This window comes from Eumetopias jubatus, unplaced genomic scaffold, assembly GCF_037043125.1.
Source record: "Eumetopias jubatus isolate StellerSeaLion01/CBP00866 unplaced genomic scaffold, mEumJub1_p1.0 scaffold_17, whole genome shotgun sequence".
NCBI classification, from domain to species: domain Eukaryota; kingdom Metazoa; phylum Chordata; class Mammalia; order Carnivora; family Otariidae; genus Eumetopias; species Eumetopias jubatus.
In genome coordinates, this window is record NW_028274823.1 from 16,962,615 (window position 1) to 16,984,259 (window position 21,645).

At 48.5% G+C, this 21,645-nt stretch overlaps 1 protein-coding gene across 5 annotated transcripts in view; it reads left to right on the top strand.

Moving 5' to 3' along the window:
• The window catches only part of AFAP1L2 (actin filament associated protein 1 like 2), a 94,373-nt gene that overhangs the window by 37,674 nt on the left and 35,054 nt on the right, over window positions 1-21,645 (top strand). For all 5 annotated transcript variants that reach the window (XM_028121836.2, XM_028121839.2, XM_028121837.2 and 2 more), the window contains exon 2: window positions 20,310-20,438. In XM_028121836.2, the coding sequence (XP_027977637.2) occupies window positions 20,310-20,438 (129 nt within the window). The remainder of the gene's footprint in view (window positions 1-20,309; window positions 20,439-21,645) is intronic.

A 21,645-nucleotide genomic window follows, 5' to 3' on the forward strand; every position in this document is an offset into this window, starting at 1 on the left:
TTTTCGTGAAAATGGTTGATATTTTTTAAAGACTTTATTTGAGAGAGAGAGAGCATGAGTGGGGAGTGGGGAGAGGGGCAGGGGGAGAGGGAGAGGCAGACTCCCCGCCGAGCAGGGAGCCCGAAGTGGGTCTCGATTCCAGGACCCTGGAATCATGACCTGAGCCGAAGGCAGATGCTTAACTGACTGAGCCACCCAGGCGCCCCCTGTTGATAATTATTTATGGCAAAAATGGAAGGCTTTCTTTTGCCAGAATGAATGTTTTCGAATTCAGAAGTTTTTGTCCTGACTGGTTTTAAATCTAATCAGATTCTTCTAACCCAGGGGAGAAATCAGACTTTTTCCAACCAGGTTAATCTTTTATAAGTCTGTTTGTTCCTTACTGGCTCTTTGTTTTCTTCCTAAAGCTGTATATAAATATCCTGCTGTGGTTCCGTGAGTTGAACGGGGTTGTCTTCGTTTCCCTAGGACTGCTGTGACAAATTACCACCAACAAGGTGGCTCAAAGCAACAGAAACTTATTCCCTCACGGTTCTGGAGGCCAGAAGCCCCAAATCAGGGTGTCGGCAGAGCTGTGCTCCCTCTGATGACTCTAGGGGAGAATCTGCCCTTGCCTCTTCCAGCTTCTGGTGGTGCTTGGTGTTCCTTGGCTGTGACAGCATTAGCTCTAGTCCCTGTCTCCACACGACCTCCTTCCCTGTGTTTCTGTATCTCCGAGCTCCTTCTCCTTTCTCTTAGAAGGGTACCAGTCATTGGATTTAGGGCCCACCCTAAATCCAAGACAATCTCATCTCAAGATCTTTAAATGCATCTGCAAAGACCCAATTCCAAATAAGGTCAGATTCACAGGAACCTGGGCTTAGGATTTGGACACATCTTCTTGGAGGCCACTATGCAACCCACTACACAGGGTGATCATAACATTTATGGAATAATGCTTTGTGTCTGGTGGTTTTCATGTGTTCTTTCATTGAATCTTCACACCAGCCCTGCAAATGGGTTGTGATTTCTTCCCACTTCTGTAGGTGGGAAAACACAGTTCAGAAAGCTTGTCAAACTCACTGAGTTCACCCAGCTGGTCAGTACAGTCACTGAATGCTAACCCAGCTCTTTCTACCACCCTGGGATGGGAGAGGAGGACAATTTTTTGACATAAGACAGATTAATGGGAGAAAAATCTAGATTCCTATGTACAGAAGCTCACAGAAATATGAGGCTGAAAGAAGTGACCAAAGCAGGCAGCTTTCCTACCTTTTAGATAAAGAAACAATTACTTGGGTGCCTGGGTGGCTCAGTTGGTTAAGCGACTGCCTTCGGCTCAGGTCATGATCCTGGAGTTCCAGGATCAAGTCCCGCATTGGGCTCCCTGCTCGGCAGGGAGTCTGCTTCTCCCTCTGACCCTCCCCCCTCTCATGTGCTCTCTCTCTCTCTCTCTCTCTCATTCTCTCTCTAATAAATAAATAAAATCTTTAAAGAAAAAAACAATTACTTGTGAGGATTTGACAAGACAAAAGGGACTGGACCTGGGGTAGCAAATTAATCAAGAAGTAACAAAGTTTGTTTATCCAGCCTTCTCAGCCTTGAATTCCTTTCTACCCTCCTGGTAAAAGAAGGGTACCTTTGCATGGGAGATTTATTTCCTGCTTTTGGGGGGACAGAGGAGGGTCAGAGTGTCCTTTTTGCATCTGCTGTTTCTTAAGTAACTTCAACTCAAAATAATCAGTATGCCAAAGTGGTATATTTTGAGGTAGCCTAGTCTGCTGTCCTTCCCTTCATCATAAGGGGAAAAAAAGCTGTTGTAATAAAAGAAACAGGCTTCTCTGCCATCCACTCACATGTGGAGAAGCACAGAATACTGGGACATGAAGAATTTTGTGTTGGTGTTCATCCAAAAGGTGCAGAAAGCTAGCATCACTGTAGCAAGAGGACTTACAATGAGGCCTGTTGATGTATATTCGAAGAGGGCCATTTTATTCGGTGGTACCCATGTTACCCATTTTATTTTGTGGTTGAATCTAAGTGTCCAAGACAAAGAAGGTGCTCTGTAAATATTTGGGGAAGAAATGAATGCTGGAAGAAATTCATGCGTGAGAAGCATAATGACAGAGTTGGCTTGAGGCAACACCTCACCATAGGATGTGACCTCTCAGTTGCCAGGTGGAGGTCAAAGTGGTTCCATCACTTTGCAGGGGCTTTGTGCCAGGATTGTCCTAGTTTCTGTGTTCAGATGCCCCATGTCAGAATGGAGTGCTTTTCTTAAGTGAATGCTGTCCTTGGGCCTTCAGTTGAACGTTTGGCAGAATTCCTCGAGGGTAGGCATCTATATTAAACATCAGGTATCAGGAGTCTGAGAATAATCTCGATCGTCTCATTGATCTTTCTGGACTGGGATCAGTTGAGACCTCACAGTAATGCTGCAGAAGTCTACACCTTCCCAGACAGAAACGTGCTTACTATCTTCAGTCTGGATTCATTTCCTGACACTCGGTCCCATGATTTCACAGGAATAGAATATATGTAAATGGAAGAAATTATTGCACTGATACAGAAATTTTGCTTGGAGAAGAAAATGCAGATCCAAAGTCCTGAGAACTTTTGAGCCTGAACACACAAGAGACTGTCTAGATCTGTGGGGTTCTGAACTATGTTTATTGGAGTAAATTTGGGTTAGAAAAGTACCGAGGAGGTTTTCGGTTTCAGGATAATAGTGATAAATGTTTAATTCCCAAGCACATAACGTTTTTCTTGCCTTTTTCTCAATGTCTCTCAAATTGAGCAGGACATCTCCGTGGTTTGCAAAAGCTCTGTGTACTAGTCCTCATTCTCCAGAGAAGTAAAACGGATAGGATATATGTCTCCGTCCGTCCGTCCATCCATCCATCCACTTATTTGAGAGATTTGTCATAAGGAATTGGCTCATGTGATTATGGAGACCCGTGGCCATCAGGTTGACACCTAAAACTAACCATCACAGTCTGTGGCATTTGCTCATTCCTAGCTCAGTAAGGTGGCAGTATCCTATATATGACCCTTTTTGGCGTCCTTGGCACAGGTATACTCACTTGAAATGGGAGTGTTAAGGGTGAAGGAAGAAATCCAGAAAGGGACTAGTGAGATGAGTTGTTTTCGTAGTTTCTCAATTTCAGTTGGCCACCTTTGTCCCTTGCCCTGAGCATGGTAGTACCTTTTTTTCCCCCCCCAGTGAATGAAAGAAAGGATGGGTAAGATATCTTATTACAGTGCAGGGAGGGCTCTTTGGGTTTCTTTGACCAGGTCTACACTAAGCCAACAGATCACTTGTTTGAAACTTTCTTTCTCTCTTTCTTTTCTTTTCTCTTTCTTTCTTTCTTTCAAGATTTATTTATTTATTTGAGAGAGAGAGAGTGCACGAGCAAGAGGGGCAGAGGGAGAGAGAATCTCAAACAGATTCTGCGCTGAATGCGGAGCCCAGAGTGGGGCTCGATCCCACAACTCTGAGATTAAGACCCGAGCCCAAACCAAGAGTCAGAAGCTCAACTGACTATGCCACCCAGGTACCCCTAAAACTTATTTCTGATAGCCAGAAGAAGGCTTTGATTAAAACATCATTTGCCAGTCCAACCCCTTCCTTTACCTTTCTATTAACAGGTGCAACTCTCCCCAAGAACCCTGTCTGAGTAGACCCACTGTGCAGGGGACCAGGAAAGTGGATTCGTTTCCAGAGGACTCATGACTGCCCTTCATGGTGCTGGCCCACGGATGTTCACTTGGCCCCCTCTCTGCCATCTTTAATTTCCTCACTGTGATGAGCTGTGTAAGGCATGTTTACACACAGGGCTCACAAAATACATTTGAGTGGTGGATTATTTTCTATTAGCTAACTCTTTTCAAAGGCATTTAGTCTTTCTAAATCCCAGAGTCATTTAAAACCCAGTAGTAAAGCTGATAACATTTTGCAGTGTGGCCACCAATTCTTAATTGCATTAGCAAAATAATTACCATGTGGGATTTACTGGTAAACTTGTCAGGTGTTTGAACAACTCCGTGTCACACACCAGAGACTTGAACATAGTGGTCTCGGTACCTGTTGTAAGTTAAATGTATTTCCTGAGTCTTTTATTCTTCTCTTTTACTGTGTTACTGTTCTCATAGGAGATGATTTGGTCACTAACAACTTGTATTGATAATAATCAGGTGGAAATGGGCTAGCAGAGTTTTCTGTATTCATATATAAATCTAAGGAAACAATACTACCTTAGCTACCCTTCTCTGCTAGGGTCTGTTTTTAAATGACTGGATTTTTTTCTGTTTTTAAGTTTTTGCTTAAAAACTTGTGGACATGAAAGAAGAAATTGCGAGGGAGGCCAGCCAAGGTTTTGGGGGAAGAACCAGAGTGACTTGAATTCAGATCTGAACTTACTAGCTGAGTGACTTGGGACAAATTATTTAACCTCCCTGAGTCTGTTTCTTCATCTAGGAGATGATTATATCTACCCTATAGGCTTATTATAAGAACTCAGTGTGATAAACGTGGTCAGTCATTTGGCTGACTTTATTCTTAATAAAAGCAGTTTCCCTCTTTTGGTTTGTATTCTTTCTCTTTTACTGGTTTATTATTAATAGCATTTTGTGTTCTTTATTTAACTGTAACTCTATCTTCATAGTTTAAGTTTCAGTAGAAAATGACCCATCATAACATCTATTAATCCTTGTGGCTGAATTTAGAGTTCATTGTATTTTTGCTTTACTTTATGCCAAATGACATTCGGAACAGTGGTAAGGCAAAACTCCTTTATTTCCAGGTTTTTGTAATTAAGCTTCATGTCTAAGTAAGCAACTCCTGAACCAAGTTTGGGATCCAGAGCTGGGACTGTTCTGGAGATTCTGAATGGGGTCCCAGTGACCAGTTTTGAATGGAAAGGGTGGAGATTTTTAGAAGCGTAGGCTGGAAGAAGGGGATACTTCACCAGCCCCCCACCCCCCTTCCCTGTCTTCATTAGTCAAACCTGTGATCTCCTGCTCCAGGGGATGCCCAAAATGCACTCCAGGATGAGATGCTTGTGCACGAGAAGTCTGGTTTGAGGTTTGAGACAGGTGGAATTTTGCCCTTCATGGTGCTGGCACACAGATGTTCACTTGGCCCCCTCTCTGCCACACTTGGGACTTGGAAAACTTAGTAAGTAATCTGTTGTCCAAAGAAACATAACATAGCATAACATGGTGCAAATAGCCCCCGCACTATGAGGAAATGGAAAAATCAGCGCAGTTGGAAGGAGAGGAGCTGATTGAGAAAAAGCTGATTTGGAGATGTCACGGGCTATAAGAAGCATCCTCAGTCTGGTAACACTACAGTTGAGGCAAGGAAATCAAAGAAATGCTTCTGCATTACATGCAAACAGTTGCAAGATGCAATCTTATTTTACGATTTCAAGGAATACATTCAAATGAGAAATAGGGATTTGCCTGCTTGCCTTCCCCACCGCATTGCCTAGCATGGCCCTAGCAGAGTAGGTGCTCGATACATCTTTGAAAAGAGGTTTGATGTATAGCTGGCCCCTAGAAAATACTTCTGAACAGTTGTTATGGGTAGACAGAGACAGGGTGGTGGTGGGACGGGGCAGGGCACATTGGTGGGCTGAAGTTATGACCAGGACTGGGGGCTCTGAAGGCCTGGTTTGAAGGTCAAGGGGAGAGAGTGTGGCGTGCGTGGTTGTTGCATTAGAGAAGTTGGTTTTGCCAGAGAAAAAGTGGTTAAGGACAGTTCCAGAGCATTCGGGGCTGGGGCCCCGATGTTGGAGAAGTTGGTATAGGGAGGGGAGGTGGGACCGGAAGGAGGGGAGCTGAGGGGGTCCCTTTGAGATGGGCTCAGGAGAGGAAGGGGGATTTGTATAAACGGCCAGATGCAAACTTCAGATGTTCTCAAAAACTGAAATGCGCTGGACGAGTCGGAAATCGTACATCAGCAGTTTCTTTTGACAAATTTTGGCTGAAACGTTAAGTGAAAACAGTGATCTGACTCAAAACTCTGTGATACCTTTACATTGTTTATATAACAGAGCTTCAAGGGTTTCATTTAGAATATTTCTACGATGAAGAACTGGCCCTTGTCCCTGGCAACAAAGTAGGGCCTGCACCGAATAACCCAGTCTGCTTCATCGCAGTCGTGGCTGTTTTCCTGAGGAGAGAACTTCTCTCTTGCCGCCCCTCTCACCTTGCTGGAGGACAGCCAGCACGTGGAAAAGGGTCTACCTTTCCCAAGCCCTTCGCCGCCACTCCCTGGAACGCTCCTTAAAGAAAGACCTTTATTGCTTCCTCTGCTCTTCAGGATACAAAATGGCTTCAGTCTAGTAGGTTTGGAAAGCCGTGGGTAGTTAGAGGAAATTGAGCTTTCCACAAACGAATTGTGTGACTTTGGCCAAGTCTCCTTCCTCTCTCTCTGAACACTGTTTTGTTTGCATCGGGAGGAGGAGTTTTTTCATGATTTTATGAGCTCCGAGTCTCTGATAGACGTTTCAGACCAGTGCTGTCCAATAGAAAGAGAAAGCAAAAATACGTAGGTAGTTTTAAACGACATTTAAAAAAAAAAATTTTAACAAAAACACAGGTGAAATTAATTTTCAGAATATTTTTTTTAACTCCATACATCCAAAATACCATCATGTCAACATATGATCAATATTTAAAGAAGACACACTCTTGAGATACTTGACATTCTTTTTGGTTGTGGCGGGGGAGTGGCACTGGGTCACTGATAGCACATCTCAATTCAGACGAACCACGTGTCACATGCTCGGTAGCTACATGTGGCTAGTGGCCCAAGAATTGAGTGGTACCATTCTAGACCGAAAGTCAGTGAGGCCCCCTCAGAAGCACAGTTATTTTGGTTAACAGACCCATCTGCCCCCAGCAGCTTTGCCTACAGACCTTGCAGCTTTGCACTAATTCATTAAAAGCCTGGTGCAGGTTTGCCACCATCCATGAAGTCTCTCTTAAAAATTAGGCAATTAAAAGTCAATTTTGCGGCCACAGAAGGAAAAAGATCCTGGGAATCCCAAGAAAGGTCCACAGGAAACTGAGAGACCGCTCCTCAATTCCCAAATCCCCAAACTTGGAAAACCAGAAATTTCTCTGTGAGGTTGGCGCACATGAATTTGGAGGCATCTAAAATGATGTGAGACAGTTTCTAAATCTATTGAGCCCGCTTGGTAGGAGTATTTGTGCATTTTGCCGTAGAACTATTAATTAATGTGTTTTGTTCCTGAGTGTTTCTCCAGGCCTTGCTGGGGCACGTGTGCCATGTTTCTTTTCTGGAATCTGAAATATACTGAGTTTCAAAACACTCTGGCTTTGCAGGTTTCAGATAAGAGATCATGGGCCTGTAGTAGTGTTTTTCAAACTTTTTTATTGTGACCTTGGTAAAAAATGTCCCTTACATTGTATCCTAGGACACACATACTCACACACCTAAACCACAGGTTGTATGAAAGATTTCACTCCTTTACTAAATGCAGTGCATTTTGATATTTTCTACTACATTGTTGTTGTTTTTGTTTGTTTGTTTTAGCTCTAGGCCTTGACTCACTGAGTTTGCAGCAAAGCCCGCAAACGTGTCATACCCACAATTTGAGGGCCCTGTGGGCCCTGTACTGTGGACCATGGTTATTAGCACAAGGACATAAGCACCAGTCAGAAAAGAGATGGGGGGATGGGCTCCTGGCGGGGAGGCAGCACAGCCCCACCCCACTCTCCGTCCCCACGCCTGCTGCTGTCCACTGTGGTTTACCTGGACCATCACAGCCATGCCCTCAGTGTTGGTTGGCCATTGTCAGCAGTTCTTCTGGTGGTTTGGGCACCATGTGGGTCATCCGAGAAAATCACCTGGCCCTGTAGGCTTTGTGTGTGGACCTTTCAAAGGGAGCCATTTTATGGCTCTGGGAAACTGAGGTGTGCCTTAAAAGGGGGTGGTTTACATGGAACCACTGTTTGTTCAGACTTCATTTCCATATTAACAAGGACTATTTGGTCAGCAGTGACTAAAAACCAGCCTATGTGAAAAGGGGAATTTATTGGTTCATGTAATTGGCAAGTACAAAGTTAGCTTCAGGCATGGCTGGATCTAGGGACTCTAGCAGTGTGGATGGGGCTCTGTATCTTTCTCTAATTATCAGCTTTGTTTCCCTCTGGCTTCCTCCTCACACTGGAAAGGGGATGGGTCTACTCCTGCTCCAAGTACACATCCTCATGGTTTGTAATCCAAAGAAGAGAAAGGCCTCTTGCTCCCGAAGCTCATCAAGCAAATCCTAAGGGAAATTGTGGCCTTGCTTAAACCCATCACAGTGGCCTGAAGGATGGCCAGTCCTCAGCTACCTCCCCATCTCCTATGGCGAAGGTGGGGTCAGCCAGATCTGAACCACATAGAATAGGTCCTCCCATTACCAAAAGAAGGGAGAAAGAATGCTGAGAAGACCAAAATAACTAATTTTCATTCCTTATTGATGCCTAACCCCCGCAAGGGACTGATTCCAAGTCGAGGGGCTTCACATAAAGGGACTGTGGACAGCTCTGTGTGTGAGATCCGTTCTTGTCCATTGGAGATGTTCTGCTCTGCAGAAGCAGGTTGGTTTAGCTACACAGCCATTCAGATCTGTTGGCTTTGTTAAAATTGCTCCTTTGTGTGGGACTTTTGTTTTTCCATTCTTCCTAATGTTAAGGACTATTTTAGGCAGTCTCTCTCGCTCTCATAGCTTAATCAGACACACCCATTTTATCAGCTGTTTGATCCTCTGGGTCTGGCCCCTGGCACTGGGGAGTCAGGCGTGGATGGTGGGAGATACATTCTTTCCCAGCTGTGTCGCTCCCGGACCCGGGGGTTGCAATCTCCACCTGCGAGGCTCCCATCGGGCTATGCTGGAGGGCTCCGCAGCCTGAAGTCCGTCAGGTGAAGTGATGGACATCAGACCAAGTGATGGTCTTCGTTCAGCTCTTCCCATGTCCCCAGATGTCATGCCCTGCTCTTCTCCCCACCGCGCCTTGGGAGCGCCCCCTTGGGTTTCCACGAGTGTCTTTTTCCGAAGGCTGTAACAGGTTGGCGTTCACTGCCCTCTGCCTGCCAGTCCTCTACCCTCACCCTGGGCCTTGGTGACATTTGATCTCAGGCTTCTCGACGTGTTTGTTGGTTTGTTTTCCCTGGGCCTTTCCCCACACTTTGCTTTCATTCGAATGTTCTTGCATTTCACTTTCTGGACAGTTTGTTTTAGTAAGCAAATCTTTACCAATGTCAAGTGGATTCACATTAATTGAATAAACTCTAGGCTAGGGGCCAGAAGGACCTGTTGATTCTGAGCTCTGATATTTACAGTGTGACCCTGCTTTGGCCCCCGATCTCTCCCCAGGGAAATGGGGATGGTGATGCCTGCCTCGCAGAATGAACTGAAATTGGATCTGCAGGCTGGCTGGCCCAGATTCCAGCATCAAAACGTGTGCTGGGTCGTCTACTCTCCCTTTGCTGGCAAAGGAGAACCCCCCCCCCCCTTTAGTCTGCCTTGATGAAACAATGGGATGTCTTGGCCACACATAACTGAGTGGTACAGGGGAAGGCGAGTTTGAGTCTGGGCTGAAATGTTGGCCTCAATCTCTAGGCCCTGTTTTCCATCTCAGGCAGACTAGGCAGACTGTTCTAGAGGTGGCCAGTGGGGCCCCGGGCTGATGGAGCAGATAGGGGTGCCTGAAGGAGGAGCCGGGCACTGTCTGCTAGGCCGAGTCCCAAGGCTGATGTCCATTGGCTCATCCCTGGTCATGAGACCGCCCAAAGGCCGGGGGAATGCAATGCTGTGATTGGCTGGGTCCGAGGTCATGTGGCTGCCCATGGAGGAGGGGCGGGGGTTCTAGTCTCACCCAAGCCATAAATACAGTTGGGTAAAAGAGTTTCCCAAAGGAACGTTGGGTACAAATAAGGGCAGGTAGATGCCGGGGAAGAGGAGGAAAGCGACAGATAGGCTCTGCCTACGCTCATGGTTTACCCCGCTCATGGTTCGGCGTTGTGCTCTCTGCCCAAAGGAACATTGCCTGGTTGTCTGTGGAGGCAGGCAGCTTGGAGGGGCGGGGGGCAGGGGCTGGAGAATAGGCAAATAGGCTGGCAAAGAGGCAGAAGGACCCCATAGCCAGCTCACATGTCACAGCCTGCCACTGTTCTCCCTCTATGTTTCTGGGATCAAGTTTAACTTGTTGAGCCCTGGGCTCGGGAGCTCTAGGAAGCTCTGAAAACCTTCACTTGTTCACTTTCAGCATTGTGTGTATAGGAAGGTCGTTCCCCAGGGGGGCTTAACCCAAACTCCGCGTTAGTAGCCCCTGCTGACCTTCTGTGAGGACGTGGTTTAGTAAAGTCCCGCAAACTCTGACAGTGATGTTTCCAATCACCCTTTTGAAGCCACCCTACTAAAATTATAACGTATGTGGTATGTGTCGATGGGGTGGAGGGGGTGGATATGTTTTTGGTGGCTTTCTATATCCATCTTATAGGAGGAACTTAGGTTTTATTCAGCAGCTAACATTTAACTTAGTATACACACTTGATGGGATTATGTGTGTGGTTTTTACACAAATCCTAGTAAGTAGGTACTGTTGTTAACCCTGTTTTACAAATGAGACAACTGAGGCCCAGAGAAGTTAATTAAGTTCCCCAAGGCCACACAGCCAATATATGGAGGAGCCAAGAGTGAACCAATATTTGGAGCTCAGACTTGGGCACTTTGACCCTGGAACCCAGTACAGACAGGAAGGACCTGAAGGACACTGCTGCATCTGGACCAGGAACCCCGGGGGGGGGGGGGGGGGCGTGAGGGCAGGGGTGAGACACTCCATTTTCCGGGAGCCCCCAAGGTCCTGGAAGCTTGGGGAGCTAGGAGACCATCGCTCCCCAGCCCAGCTCCTTTGGAGCTCAAGGCAAGGCTCCTTGCCTGAGTGGGCCGGTGGGCCCTCAGTCAGGCTGGGAGGCAGCCTCCTGACAGCTGAGTCCAAGGTCAGGCTGGTGGTGGTTTCAGGTTGCTGGGGCTGACTTTACCTCCTGGGAGGCAGAGGCCTGAACAGGAGCAGCCACCTCCAGCACATCACTCTGAGGGTGTTTGGTTACTTTTGCCAAATGCCGGAAAGAAACAGGAAATCGGGATGGAGGGTGATTTTTTTTTTTTTCTTCCTATACATGTTTAGTTTGTGTCCGTTTTCTTGGCTACAAATAGCACGTGAAGTGAAAGCCTAGCAGCCACGGCCACAGCATCTTCTGTCTGTGTAATAACTCACTCTTCTGCTTTGAGGACTAGGGGAAGCTCTGAAGGAAGAATGAAAACTTCCCCATAACGTCTCCGCTGACCCATAACCACTCTTACTTTCCAGCTTCTCTTTCTGTCAGACAGTACTTCCCAACCTTCCAGCGTGACCTTGAGTGACCGCGGACAGCATCTTGTTCAGAGACTGCGGTGGCTGGCGCCCGCTGTGGGACCTGCCCCGCAGAGAGGCACCCAGCTGAACCTTTGCGCCCCACCCACACAGCTGGCCTCCGCCAAGCCTGAATGAAGCCACTCTTCTGGCAGATCGCATTTAAGGAATGTCCTAACGGGGCTCGGGAACAAAGACTCCCCCCCCCCCCCCCGCCCCCCAGGCCCCAAAGCTGCTTTGTCTGGCCTGGCCCCTGGTGGCTGCTAGAACCTGGCAGGTCTTGCCCCTGCCCTCATGTGCCTCCTGACCTGCAAGGGTGCCCTGGGCTTCCTGGCCTCAAGGGGTACAGCTGCCTCCATGTCCTTCCTTCCTGCACCCCTGAGAGAGTTTTCCCACACAGGGCCACCTTAGAGTGAGATGCCTTACATCTCCCAGCCCATCACCTGCCAGGGGCTGCCTCTGGTGGTTATTCCAGAGATGTCATCTGGCCCAGGTTGGGGACCGCAGTTATGGCCGGGGACTGGTGAGCTCTCGGCCCAGACCTACTGGACAAATGAGCCCAGACCCTTTTATTTTCTTTTATTTATTTGAGCGTGTGCATGCAAGCGGGAGCCAGGGGCACAGCAGAGGGAGAGAGAGAGAATCTCAAGCCGACTCTTTGCTGAGCGAGGAGCCCCTCTTGGGGCTCGATCTCATGACCCTGAGATCATGACCCGAGCCAACATCAAGAATCAAGAGTCGGTTGCCTAACAGCTGAGCCACCCGGGCTCCCCGCCCCAGACCCTTTTATAGGCAACAACTCAGGAGGAGCTTTCATTAGGCTGCGTGTGTGTGGGTCTGGAAGCCTTATGCTCAGCAGATGTTTGCCAAGCCCTGACTTTGAGTAAAGCGTTTAGGCACAGCGGGGGAACAAGATCAGGCAGCCCTTACCTACACTGGGCTTTCATTTTCATTGGAGACCCAGGACTCGCATTCAGCAGACGAACAGCGAACGGTGAAGGTGGGAGAATGGCCAGTAGGCCCCTGTACTGCTGGGCTGGCTGGACAGGTGGTGCTTCTGGTCAGCCTGAGGCAGAGTGGAGGTGGCCCTTGGCAGGCCGCGGGCCTCTCTGACCCACTCTGCTCAGTTTGATGTCTTCGGCTGTTACTGTGTGAATTTCCGAAGGGCCCTAACAAAGCAGCTCTGCTTGCAGCTGGCTCCATAGCTGGGGTTGGAATTCTGCTCTTGGGGAGGTTTGTTCCATTTGAGAGGTCACCAGTGAGCAAGCAAGTCGAGTTGTTTTTCCAGCAGTGCAAGCTGCAGCAAAGCATCTGTCCCATCTCTTCAGCCCGCACCACTCATCTGGGAATGCAGAGGGCGGCCCCTTCGTGGGGAAAGTGTTTTAAGTGATGAGACTCCAAGATAGGTGAGAAAAAGCAGATCTTGCAAAAATGATGACAAGCTGAACTTGAAGGTCAGGCCCTGCAAGGGGTGGCGCATGCACAATGCTAGTAAATGAAGCAAAACCCTCTCCTCGTCATTTCTTGAAGATGGAGATTAAAAAAAAAAAAAAAAAAAAAACAACCCTGGAGTGTTTCTTATACTGGAGAAAGTTATGTGCGTTTCTGGCTCAGTCTCCTGGGCTCCAAGGAGACAGCAATGACAGCCCGCCAGAGGGGTCTAGCCTCTGAGTCTTTTGGGTGCTGATCGTCCGTGATAAGAACTTCCACTGTTTAAGCAGGACGAAGAACTGAGTTGCACAATGTGTAAAGATATAGACATGTTGATCCTTGCCTTCCACATTCTTACTGTCCAGAAGGGAAAAGACTTTTGGGGCAAAAAGGAATTTTCAGGTGTATCTGACTGCATAACAGGCATCACCCTAGAAAGTTCTACGTGTAAAATCAGAATCGAGTCCTGTAAAGAAGGACTGTGGAGGTTTGCTTTTTAAGGAATATTATAAATGTATAAAGTGGGGCGCTTGGGCGGCTCAGTCGGTTAAGCGTCCAACTCTTGGTTTCGGCTCAGGTGATGATCTCAGTGTTGTGAGATGGAGCCCAGCATAGAGTCTGCTTGAGATTCTTTCTCTCCCTCTGCTCCACCTCACACTCGTGTGCACGCGCTTGCACTCTCACTCTCTCTCTAAAAATAAATATATCTTTAAAAAATGTATAAAGTAAAGAAACTTTTTATGATGCAATAATTACACCTTTATTTATCTCCGTGGTTCATAAACTTGGCTGCGTATTAGAATCTCCTGGGAAGCTTGAAAAGCTCCTGGAGCCCAGACCGCACCCAGAGCAATTCCAGCAGGATCTCTGGGGGGTGGACGCAGGCAACAGGAATTTTTTTTTTTTTTAACTTCCCAGGTGATTCCGTTGTGTAGCCATTGTGAAGAAAATCACTGCTTTTCCATTTGTAGCCATGCCCCTGAGTGGGCATTAAGTGTATTAAGTGTACTGAATGCAGGCATACTCTTTCAAGTCAGCAGGAAGGTGCTTTCCGGAGCATGACAAACCGGGGTCAGGACACAGGACCCTGCTGTGCTTGCAGAAGCACCTGGCAGAGGAGATATGTGGATCCATGGAGACATTTGGGCTTCCTACATCCATACGATGGAATACCGCACAGCAATCAAAAAGAGCAAACTTCTCATCCATGCAACAACATAGATAAATCTCACGTGATTTATGTTAAGGAAAAGGACTCAGACCCCAAAGGCAATGCAGGTTGCCAGGGGAGGAGAAGGAATGAAATATTGCTAGAAGCCACAGGGTGAATGAACCTTGAAATTGTTACACACCGTGAAAGAAGCCATTCCACAGAAGGACACATATTCCGTGACTCCATCTATGTGAAATATCTAGAATTGGCAAATCCATAAGGATGCCATTGTCAGCGTACTTACTGCCACTAATTTGAACACTTCAAAGTCATTAAAATGGTAAAGTTTATGTTATGCGTCTGTTGCCACCATAAAAAAACAAAGAAGAAAAGCCACTTATTAACATGCCAGGCACTCAGCAGGTGCTTGGCAAAGGCTGGCTTGGCACGTGGCACTTGTGAAGAAAGGAGACTTCGGCCTAATGTGTCCCTTCTGAGGTGGAACAAAGGGGCATGTTTTCCAAAAGCTCATTCTTGAGAACTTGAGGATTCGTCTGTGATCCGGAGGAAGGGACTCGGCATTTTCCGCCCTCGGTTGCAACTACGTGGTGCTGTTGCTCGTCACAGAAACTTCTCCCACATTCTTCACTGTGGTTGGTCCCCAGCCGTTGCGTTCGCACGGATAATATGCCCAGTGGCTCCGTCTTGGGAACTGTTGGAGCAAGGAGCGGGATACATGTCTTTATACTTAAAGAAGAGGTCTGTTTAGTTTCATGTTTGGAAGGAAAATCATGCTCAATCACAGGTCTTCAGCAAATGCAGCTGAATAAATAAAAATGTGCACATAAAACAGCAGGGGAACCATGAAGAACAGCTTTTTCGGCATGTTGGGAAGACATTTATGGTTGGGAACCTAGTGACCAAAAAGCAAGACTGCCTCAAGATGAGAAAAACCGGGGGAGGAGGTCATCTGGAGGCAGAGCTTGGCCATGGCCGAGGGCAATGAATCGAGCAGTTGAACCGCCCAGCTCTGCGTGGGCCTTGGAAGCCCCGAACAAGAATCTTATTGATGATTTGTCAGACCCTGAGCAGACAACTCTGAACTTTAACAGAGCCAGGATGGAAAGCCTGCACAAGGGCCTACAGTTTCCAGAATGAACAACACACTTATTTTTCCCTCCCTCTGCTGGAGGATGAGAGAGAGACCAAAATGAGAAGGGGGAGGTGTTGGGGGGAGGGGAAGGGAAATGGGACGGGTGCCTTCCAGAGCCTCAGTGAAATGGCCACATTCCTCCAAGCTCTGAGGGCTGAAAAATGTCACCAGGTTGGCACAAATGAGGGCCCTGCTTTTGTTGATTGTTATTTCCGAGAGTCTGGAGCTGGGCCTGAAAGGGTACAACCAGAAGAGAATCCCTGGTCTCTGCTGTGCTTAGCACCTTGTCAGAGCCCCAGACGTTTCTGCAAAGGCTGACCCTCAACCGGGAAGTGCTCCTGCGCAGCCGGGAATACAGACCGGACTCACATGGAGATGCCCGTGAACTGGCTTTGGCAGGGAGAAATGTCAGGAGGCAGAAGCTGATTGCTGCTGGTCGTGGGCCGCTCTGGATGCAGAGCTAGAGAGGGACAGAAGGGACATCCTGGCTTTGTGACTCGGGGTCTGGGTCCTGTGTTTCTTCAACTCTGGTGCTTACCCTTCACCTAGCACAGCCGTTTTAAGAGGAAGAATTGAGGGGTGTCTCTGCTTTCTTGATGCTCCCCCCACCACCACCCGTCTGCCTGGCCTATCGGTTCCCACAGGACCACAGGCCTGTGTCTGATGGCATTCTGCAGTTCTCCGTCCCTCAGGGCATCTTAAGTCCCTGCATCTCATGGGATTATCCCCTTGCCTCTCCATACTACTCATCCAGAGCCCCCCACTGTCCCTTTGCCAAGCATGGTGGAACAGGAGACGGGTCATGATCCAGATAAACCTCCCTGACTTCTTGGGAATGGCTCCAGCCGAGGGACTTGGGCGTACTTGGATTTGAGCCCCAGAGCCACTACTAACTGTGGATATGGGCCTCAGGAGCCCGTTCCCATGCCGTGTGCTTGCAGGGTGGTTGGGAGAATTGGGATTGATGGGGTGCAGCGTCCTGCATGGCCCCCGGATGCCATGATTAGGTCACACCCTCGTCATTCTCATCTGCACGAATAATGGTCCCCTGCCCGCCCTTGCCTCCCCTCCTGGTCCCCTGGTGCGCTCCCATTGTCCTCCCTACTGTTGGCAGAGTTATTCAGTCTCTAGGCTGTTGGAAGAACCTTGTGCATGGCCCTCCCACGGCATTGCCTAGAGGTCCTGTGGGATAAGGCATGGACTCAGCAAAGCAAATCAAGCCTTTATGGTCTGCCTGCCTGATCTAATGTCACAGTTCTGGCCTCGGAACCCGCCATCCGCCCCCCCCATGCACCATCCACCTGCCCCCCATGCCCCGTGTGCCTCGATGTACAGAGAGACCTGTGGTTTCTTGAATACCCCGTATGCTTTCAGTCTTGAGTTGTCTGAACATCTCTTTCCCTTTTCCTAAAATGCCTCTGCCTCTTCCCAGGAAACTCCTATGCATCCTCAGTGGCCAGCTTATAAATTCCTCTTGCAGATAAGCCCCGAGTTTGTCTCGTGGCACCTTCCTGATGCTTGGACACATTCCTGAATCACTCCTCTGCTCACCCTGTGTATTCACTGGGCCCCCCCTTCCCCAGACATGGAGCTCCTGGAGAGGCTGGGGGACCCCGTCTGGGTCAACTTTGTCTCCCCAGAAGTAGGCATGACACTCTTTATCCTTTGGCCCAGTACATATTTGCTTGCTTGAAAATAAACTAAAGCTGTTTTCCAGGAATCAGGCAGCTTTGGGGAATAGCTGAGGATGTGAAACTGAAGAGACACTGGAGTTTTCGTGCTTTTTTCTTTTTTGTAAGCGGAAGTAGCAGCATTAACAGCCTGGAAGGGTTCAGAAGGTCAGGAAAAGCACAGCTTGAGATCCTAGCTGCTCTGCAAGGCCCGTTCACTTTTCCACATCCCCTGTAGCCGAGTTCAAGGCTCGGTGTCATTTCCTCAGATTTATCCTTTGTTTTCCCTGCTTTGACTTATTTAAACTCACTGCTTTTTAGCCTTTCGAGTTCTGCAGCCAACAGGAAAGTCATGAATAGCTGTTCAAAAAAATACTCAAAACCAAACAAAAACAACCTAAGGCCTTACCCTACTGCACCTCTTCCCAGAAGCCTTCCAGGCCTAGGATTCTTGCCTGATCTCCTCTCACACTTTTTGGTGTGAATTTTTGGTGGTTTGCCTTGGTCTGTAAATCTCTTCCCTTAGGCGGGTCTTGTTCTGCCTCTGAGCTTGCACAAGGCAAGAACTACCCTGTCCTGATCTCCATTTTAATTTCCTGGTTGGTTGAGGCCGAGGGCCCAGCTAAGTGCTGGGCACATCCTGGGGTCCCATGGTCTTGATTGGTGGGCTTTGGGAGCTCTTGCTGGTGCGCTTTCAAATCCCACTCCATTAAGAGTCTAGTTTTAAGTAGACCAGGCAAAAGCCATTGCTTCTTGGAAACCCACTCTGCTCAGTACTGAGAAACAGGGCAAGAGACTCTGCTGTTGGCCCAGGGCCCTTTCCCAGGCAGAACTACCCAAACGTGGCTTCCTTCTTGCCTCATCTTGGCTCTCACTCACCATCTATCCATCTCGTCACTGGCAGAGACGAGGGCCACCTTCCAACCCGCCTCCAGGCATGGGAGCCAAGCCACCACTGACCACATGCAGCCTCTGAGCTGCTGGCTGCATTTTACCTTCACTTGGCTTTTGACAAGCCACAGAGGAGTGGACGCTAGACCTCCTCCTTCGTTCTTCATCCTTTACCAGGACCCTGAGAGGGAGAGTGGAGGATTCTCTGCTCCTTCTCCGGCTTTGGCAAACTGGACTTTCCTTCGGGGGTACCCCTGCCAGCAAGAGAGCGCTCTCATGACGCAAGGCAGTACACACCCATGTGGGCGTGCTGGCTGACCCCCGTGTTTGATCGGATAGTCACACGGGCTGGCACTGCCCTCCTCTGAAGCAAGCAAATCCTCACCCCCTTCCCTTCCTCCGGCTCTCCCACAAGCGATGGCAATATTCATTCCAGGGAGTTTGATTTTGTAGCAATGGGGTTCAAAGGCTACTACCAAAATGAGGTCCAAGGAGGTGTTTGAACAGAAAGAGGCCGCTGGGCTCTCCCTTAGAACCAGGAAAGTATGAGGGGTTCCTTTTCTAATGAAGGGGGTAGGGGGATAATCTGGGGCTCTTGTTCAATTCTAGGGAGCTAGGCGTTTGGGAGATGTTGGAAGAATGCCCTGCATGGATGGAGGCATCCAGTGGGGTGTTGCCAGTAGCTCAGTCTTAAGAGTCAGACAGCAGGCGAGCTCTCTACCATGAGCCATGTGGGACCTTCTGGGCCTTTTCTGGGCCCTCAGACCCCTGTCTACAAAATGGGCATAACCATGCTTAGCTCTTCAACTTGTGAACTAGCAGGTACCTAATGAAGTCATTCATTTATTCATTCATTCCATAAACATTCATTCAACACAGTATAGGTGCCAAAGGTGTAGGACAGCTGTGGTCTTCTCATGGAGCTAATAGATTTTGTCATTTGTGTTTATAACTTTGTGAAATGGGCAGGGCCTACATGGCCTTCTCCACTTTCCAGGTGAGGACACGAGGTTGGAGAGATTGTGTGTCTGCTCAGCATTCCCACAGCAGGTGGTACAGGACAAGTCAGGACTTCTGCTCTCTTCGGGAGCAGGGCCCTCAGGTGTGGGCTCTGGCACTGCATCTAGACCCACAGTTCTCAGTGTTGGCTGCACACTGGAATCACCCAAGGAGGCTTAAGAACTACTGATTCCTGGGGCGTCTGGGTGGCGCTGTCGGTTAAGCATCCGACTCTTAGTTTCTGCTCAGGTCCTGATCTCAGGGTGGTGAGATCGAGCCCCACATCGGGCTCTGCACTCTGTGTGGAGTCTACTTGGGATTCTCTCTCCCTTTGCCCCTATTCTGTCTGTCTGTCTGTCTCAAATAAATAAATCTTAAAACAAAAACAAAAACTGACTGACTCCTGGGTTCTACTCCCAGAGATTCTGATATCATCAATCTAGGGCATGGCTTGGGTATCAGGATTTTTTTTTAAACTCTCCAGGTGACCCCATGCAGCCAGGTTTGGAAAGCACAGCACAGAACCTCAAGGAGCTGGCTGCCATTGCTGAGCATGTTCTGGAGAGCCAGCTGGGCAGCAGAGCCAAGCAAATGCAGCGTCCTGTTCTTAGGAGAGATTAGATCACAAACAGCAACAACAGGGGCGCCCCGGGGGCTCAGTCAGTTAAGTGTCTGCCTTTGGCTCAGGTCATGATCCCAGGGTCCCAGGATCGAGCCCTGTGTCGGACTCCCTGCTCAGTGGGGAGTCTGCTTCTCTCTCCCCCCCCCTTCTTGTGCTCTGTCTCTCGCTCTCCCTCTCTCAAATAAATAAAAATCTTAAAAAAACCCAAAAGACAAAACAAAAAAACCCAAACAGCAACAACAACAGTGGTGAATGCCCGGCACCTCCACTGTTGTCCTCTGCACTAGCATCTCTGCAAGGTGGTTCCAGTGAGAAACTGACGAGCACTTCTACAATGGTGGAGCCAATTTGATACCGTGAATCCATGGGACCAGAGCCCTTAGACAGCTTGGGAGTGATGCTGGACTCAGTTTCAGTTGAAGTGGCTTATTTACTGAAGAAACTCAGGAAGGTTCTGTTTGCCCAGCCGTGGCTTCTGACGGGTCATCCATATTTCTGCAGGGGCAGCATAATCACTGTTGAATCTCCTTGGAGTGACTCTGTTTCCTTGTCCTTGGGGAAAGGATGAACGATTGGGCAAACCACAGCATTTCTTTTGATGGTTATAGGTTTGATCTGTGTTCAGGTTCTCCAGACCCTGAGCTGTCCTGATTGACTTTTGATCAAGGAAGCGATCCTGTTTCCAGACTCTCATGGCTTGATGGGCTCGACTGGGCTGTCTGGCTACTGTCACTCTAGCAAATGGTAGACCTGCAGCTTCAGCCAAGGTTATCCATCTCAAAACCAAGGGCCTGTTTTCTTCTCCCCGGGAATCCCACCTTTTGGCTGGGCCCCCAGGTGCTTCCAGGCCTTCCCTCACTGCCTCCCCCACAGGACCACAGGGCCCATGGTGAGGTGATGCAGGATCTGGAGGTGTATCTGAGCTGGCCCTTTGGAGGGAAGGCAGCGACTATAAAGGGTTCTTCTCTTTTCTGTCTCTAGCCCTGGAGCAGCTGTTGACAGAGCTGGATGACTTCCTCAAGATTCTCGACCAGGAGAACCTGAGCAGCACAGCTGTGGTGAAGAAGAGCAGCCTGGCTGAGCTCCTCCGGCTTTACACCAAAAGCAGCAGTAAGTGTGGCCCGGGGGGCCTCAGGTCCGCATGGAAACAGAAAGATAGTCACACTCGGGCTGCCACAACAGAGTCCCCTCGACGGGGCGGCTTAAACAATAGAAATTTGTTTTCTCAGAGTTCTGGAGGCCAGAAATCTGAGATCAAGGCTTTGGGCAGCGTGGCTTCCTTCAGGGGCCTCCCTCTCTGGCTGTAGATGGCTGCCTTCTGTCTGGGGCTTCACAGCATCTTCCGTCTGTGTGCGTGTCCAAATCTCCGCTTCGTACAAGAATACCAGTCATGTTGGATCGGGGCCCACCCTGGTGGCCTCCTTTAATGTTGATTACCTCTTTAATGACCCCTTCTCCTACCAGAGTCACATTCTGAGGTATCCAGGGCGAGGACTTCGTAGATGAATTTGGGCGGTGGGGGAGGGGAACGCAGCTCAGCCCATCACGATAGTGCAGGAGTGATGTGACCTGGATGCGGGCCCCAGACATCTCTGAACACTCAGCACGGCAGCCCTGAGTGTGGTTTTAAAGTGTTTTCGAAGCACTTCTCCTTACTCGTTCAAAGGAGAGAAGGGCTAATAAACAGTTCGAATAAGAGCCAACGCTTAATTGAGCATTTCCTACCTGCACGCGTATTAAACTTGTCTCATCTTCAAGTCACCCCTCTTAGGTTGGTGCTGTTGTTACAGATGAGGTCTGGAGAGTTGAAATCACTTGCCCCATGTCCTGTGGCCCAAAGGAAAATGTAGTTTTAAAGCTGTAGCTCACAGAACTCTTGAGTGCATAGGGTTTTTTTTTTTTTTTTTTTTCTGTCCTTCTTATTGAGGGAGGTTTTGTATACACTCAAGTACGTAGATCTTAAGCATTCAATCCAGTGAGTTTTGACAGTTGTATACACCTGTGTACCTACCACCCAAAACAAGACAGAGAACGTTTTTATCATTCCGGAAAGTTCTTTCTTGCCCCTTCCCAGCAAATTCCTCCCCACCCCCACCCTCACCCCAACATAGCCGTTGTTCTGATTTCTCCCACCATGCCTGCGTGGTGTTCACGGGTTTGGGCTGTGACGAGTAACAAGGCTGCTTTGAACGTCCTTGCACAAGCCTTCTTGCGGGCATATGGTTCCATTTCCAGCACACTCAGATTTTCTTTTTTAAAAAAAGCCTTCTTGTGAAGTCCTGACAGTTTAGTTGAGTCTATTTTTATGTCGGATGTC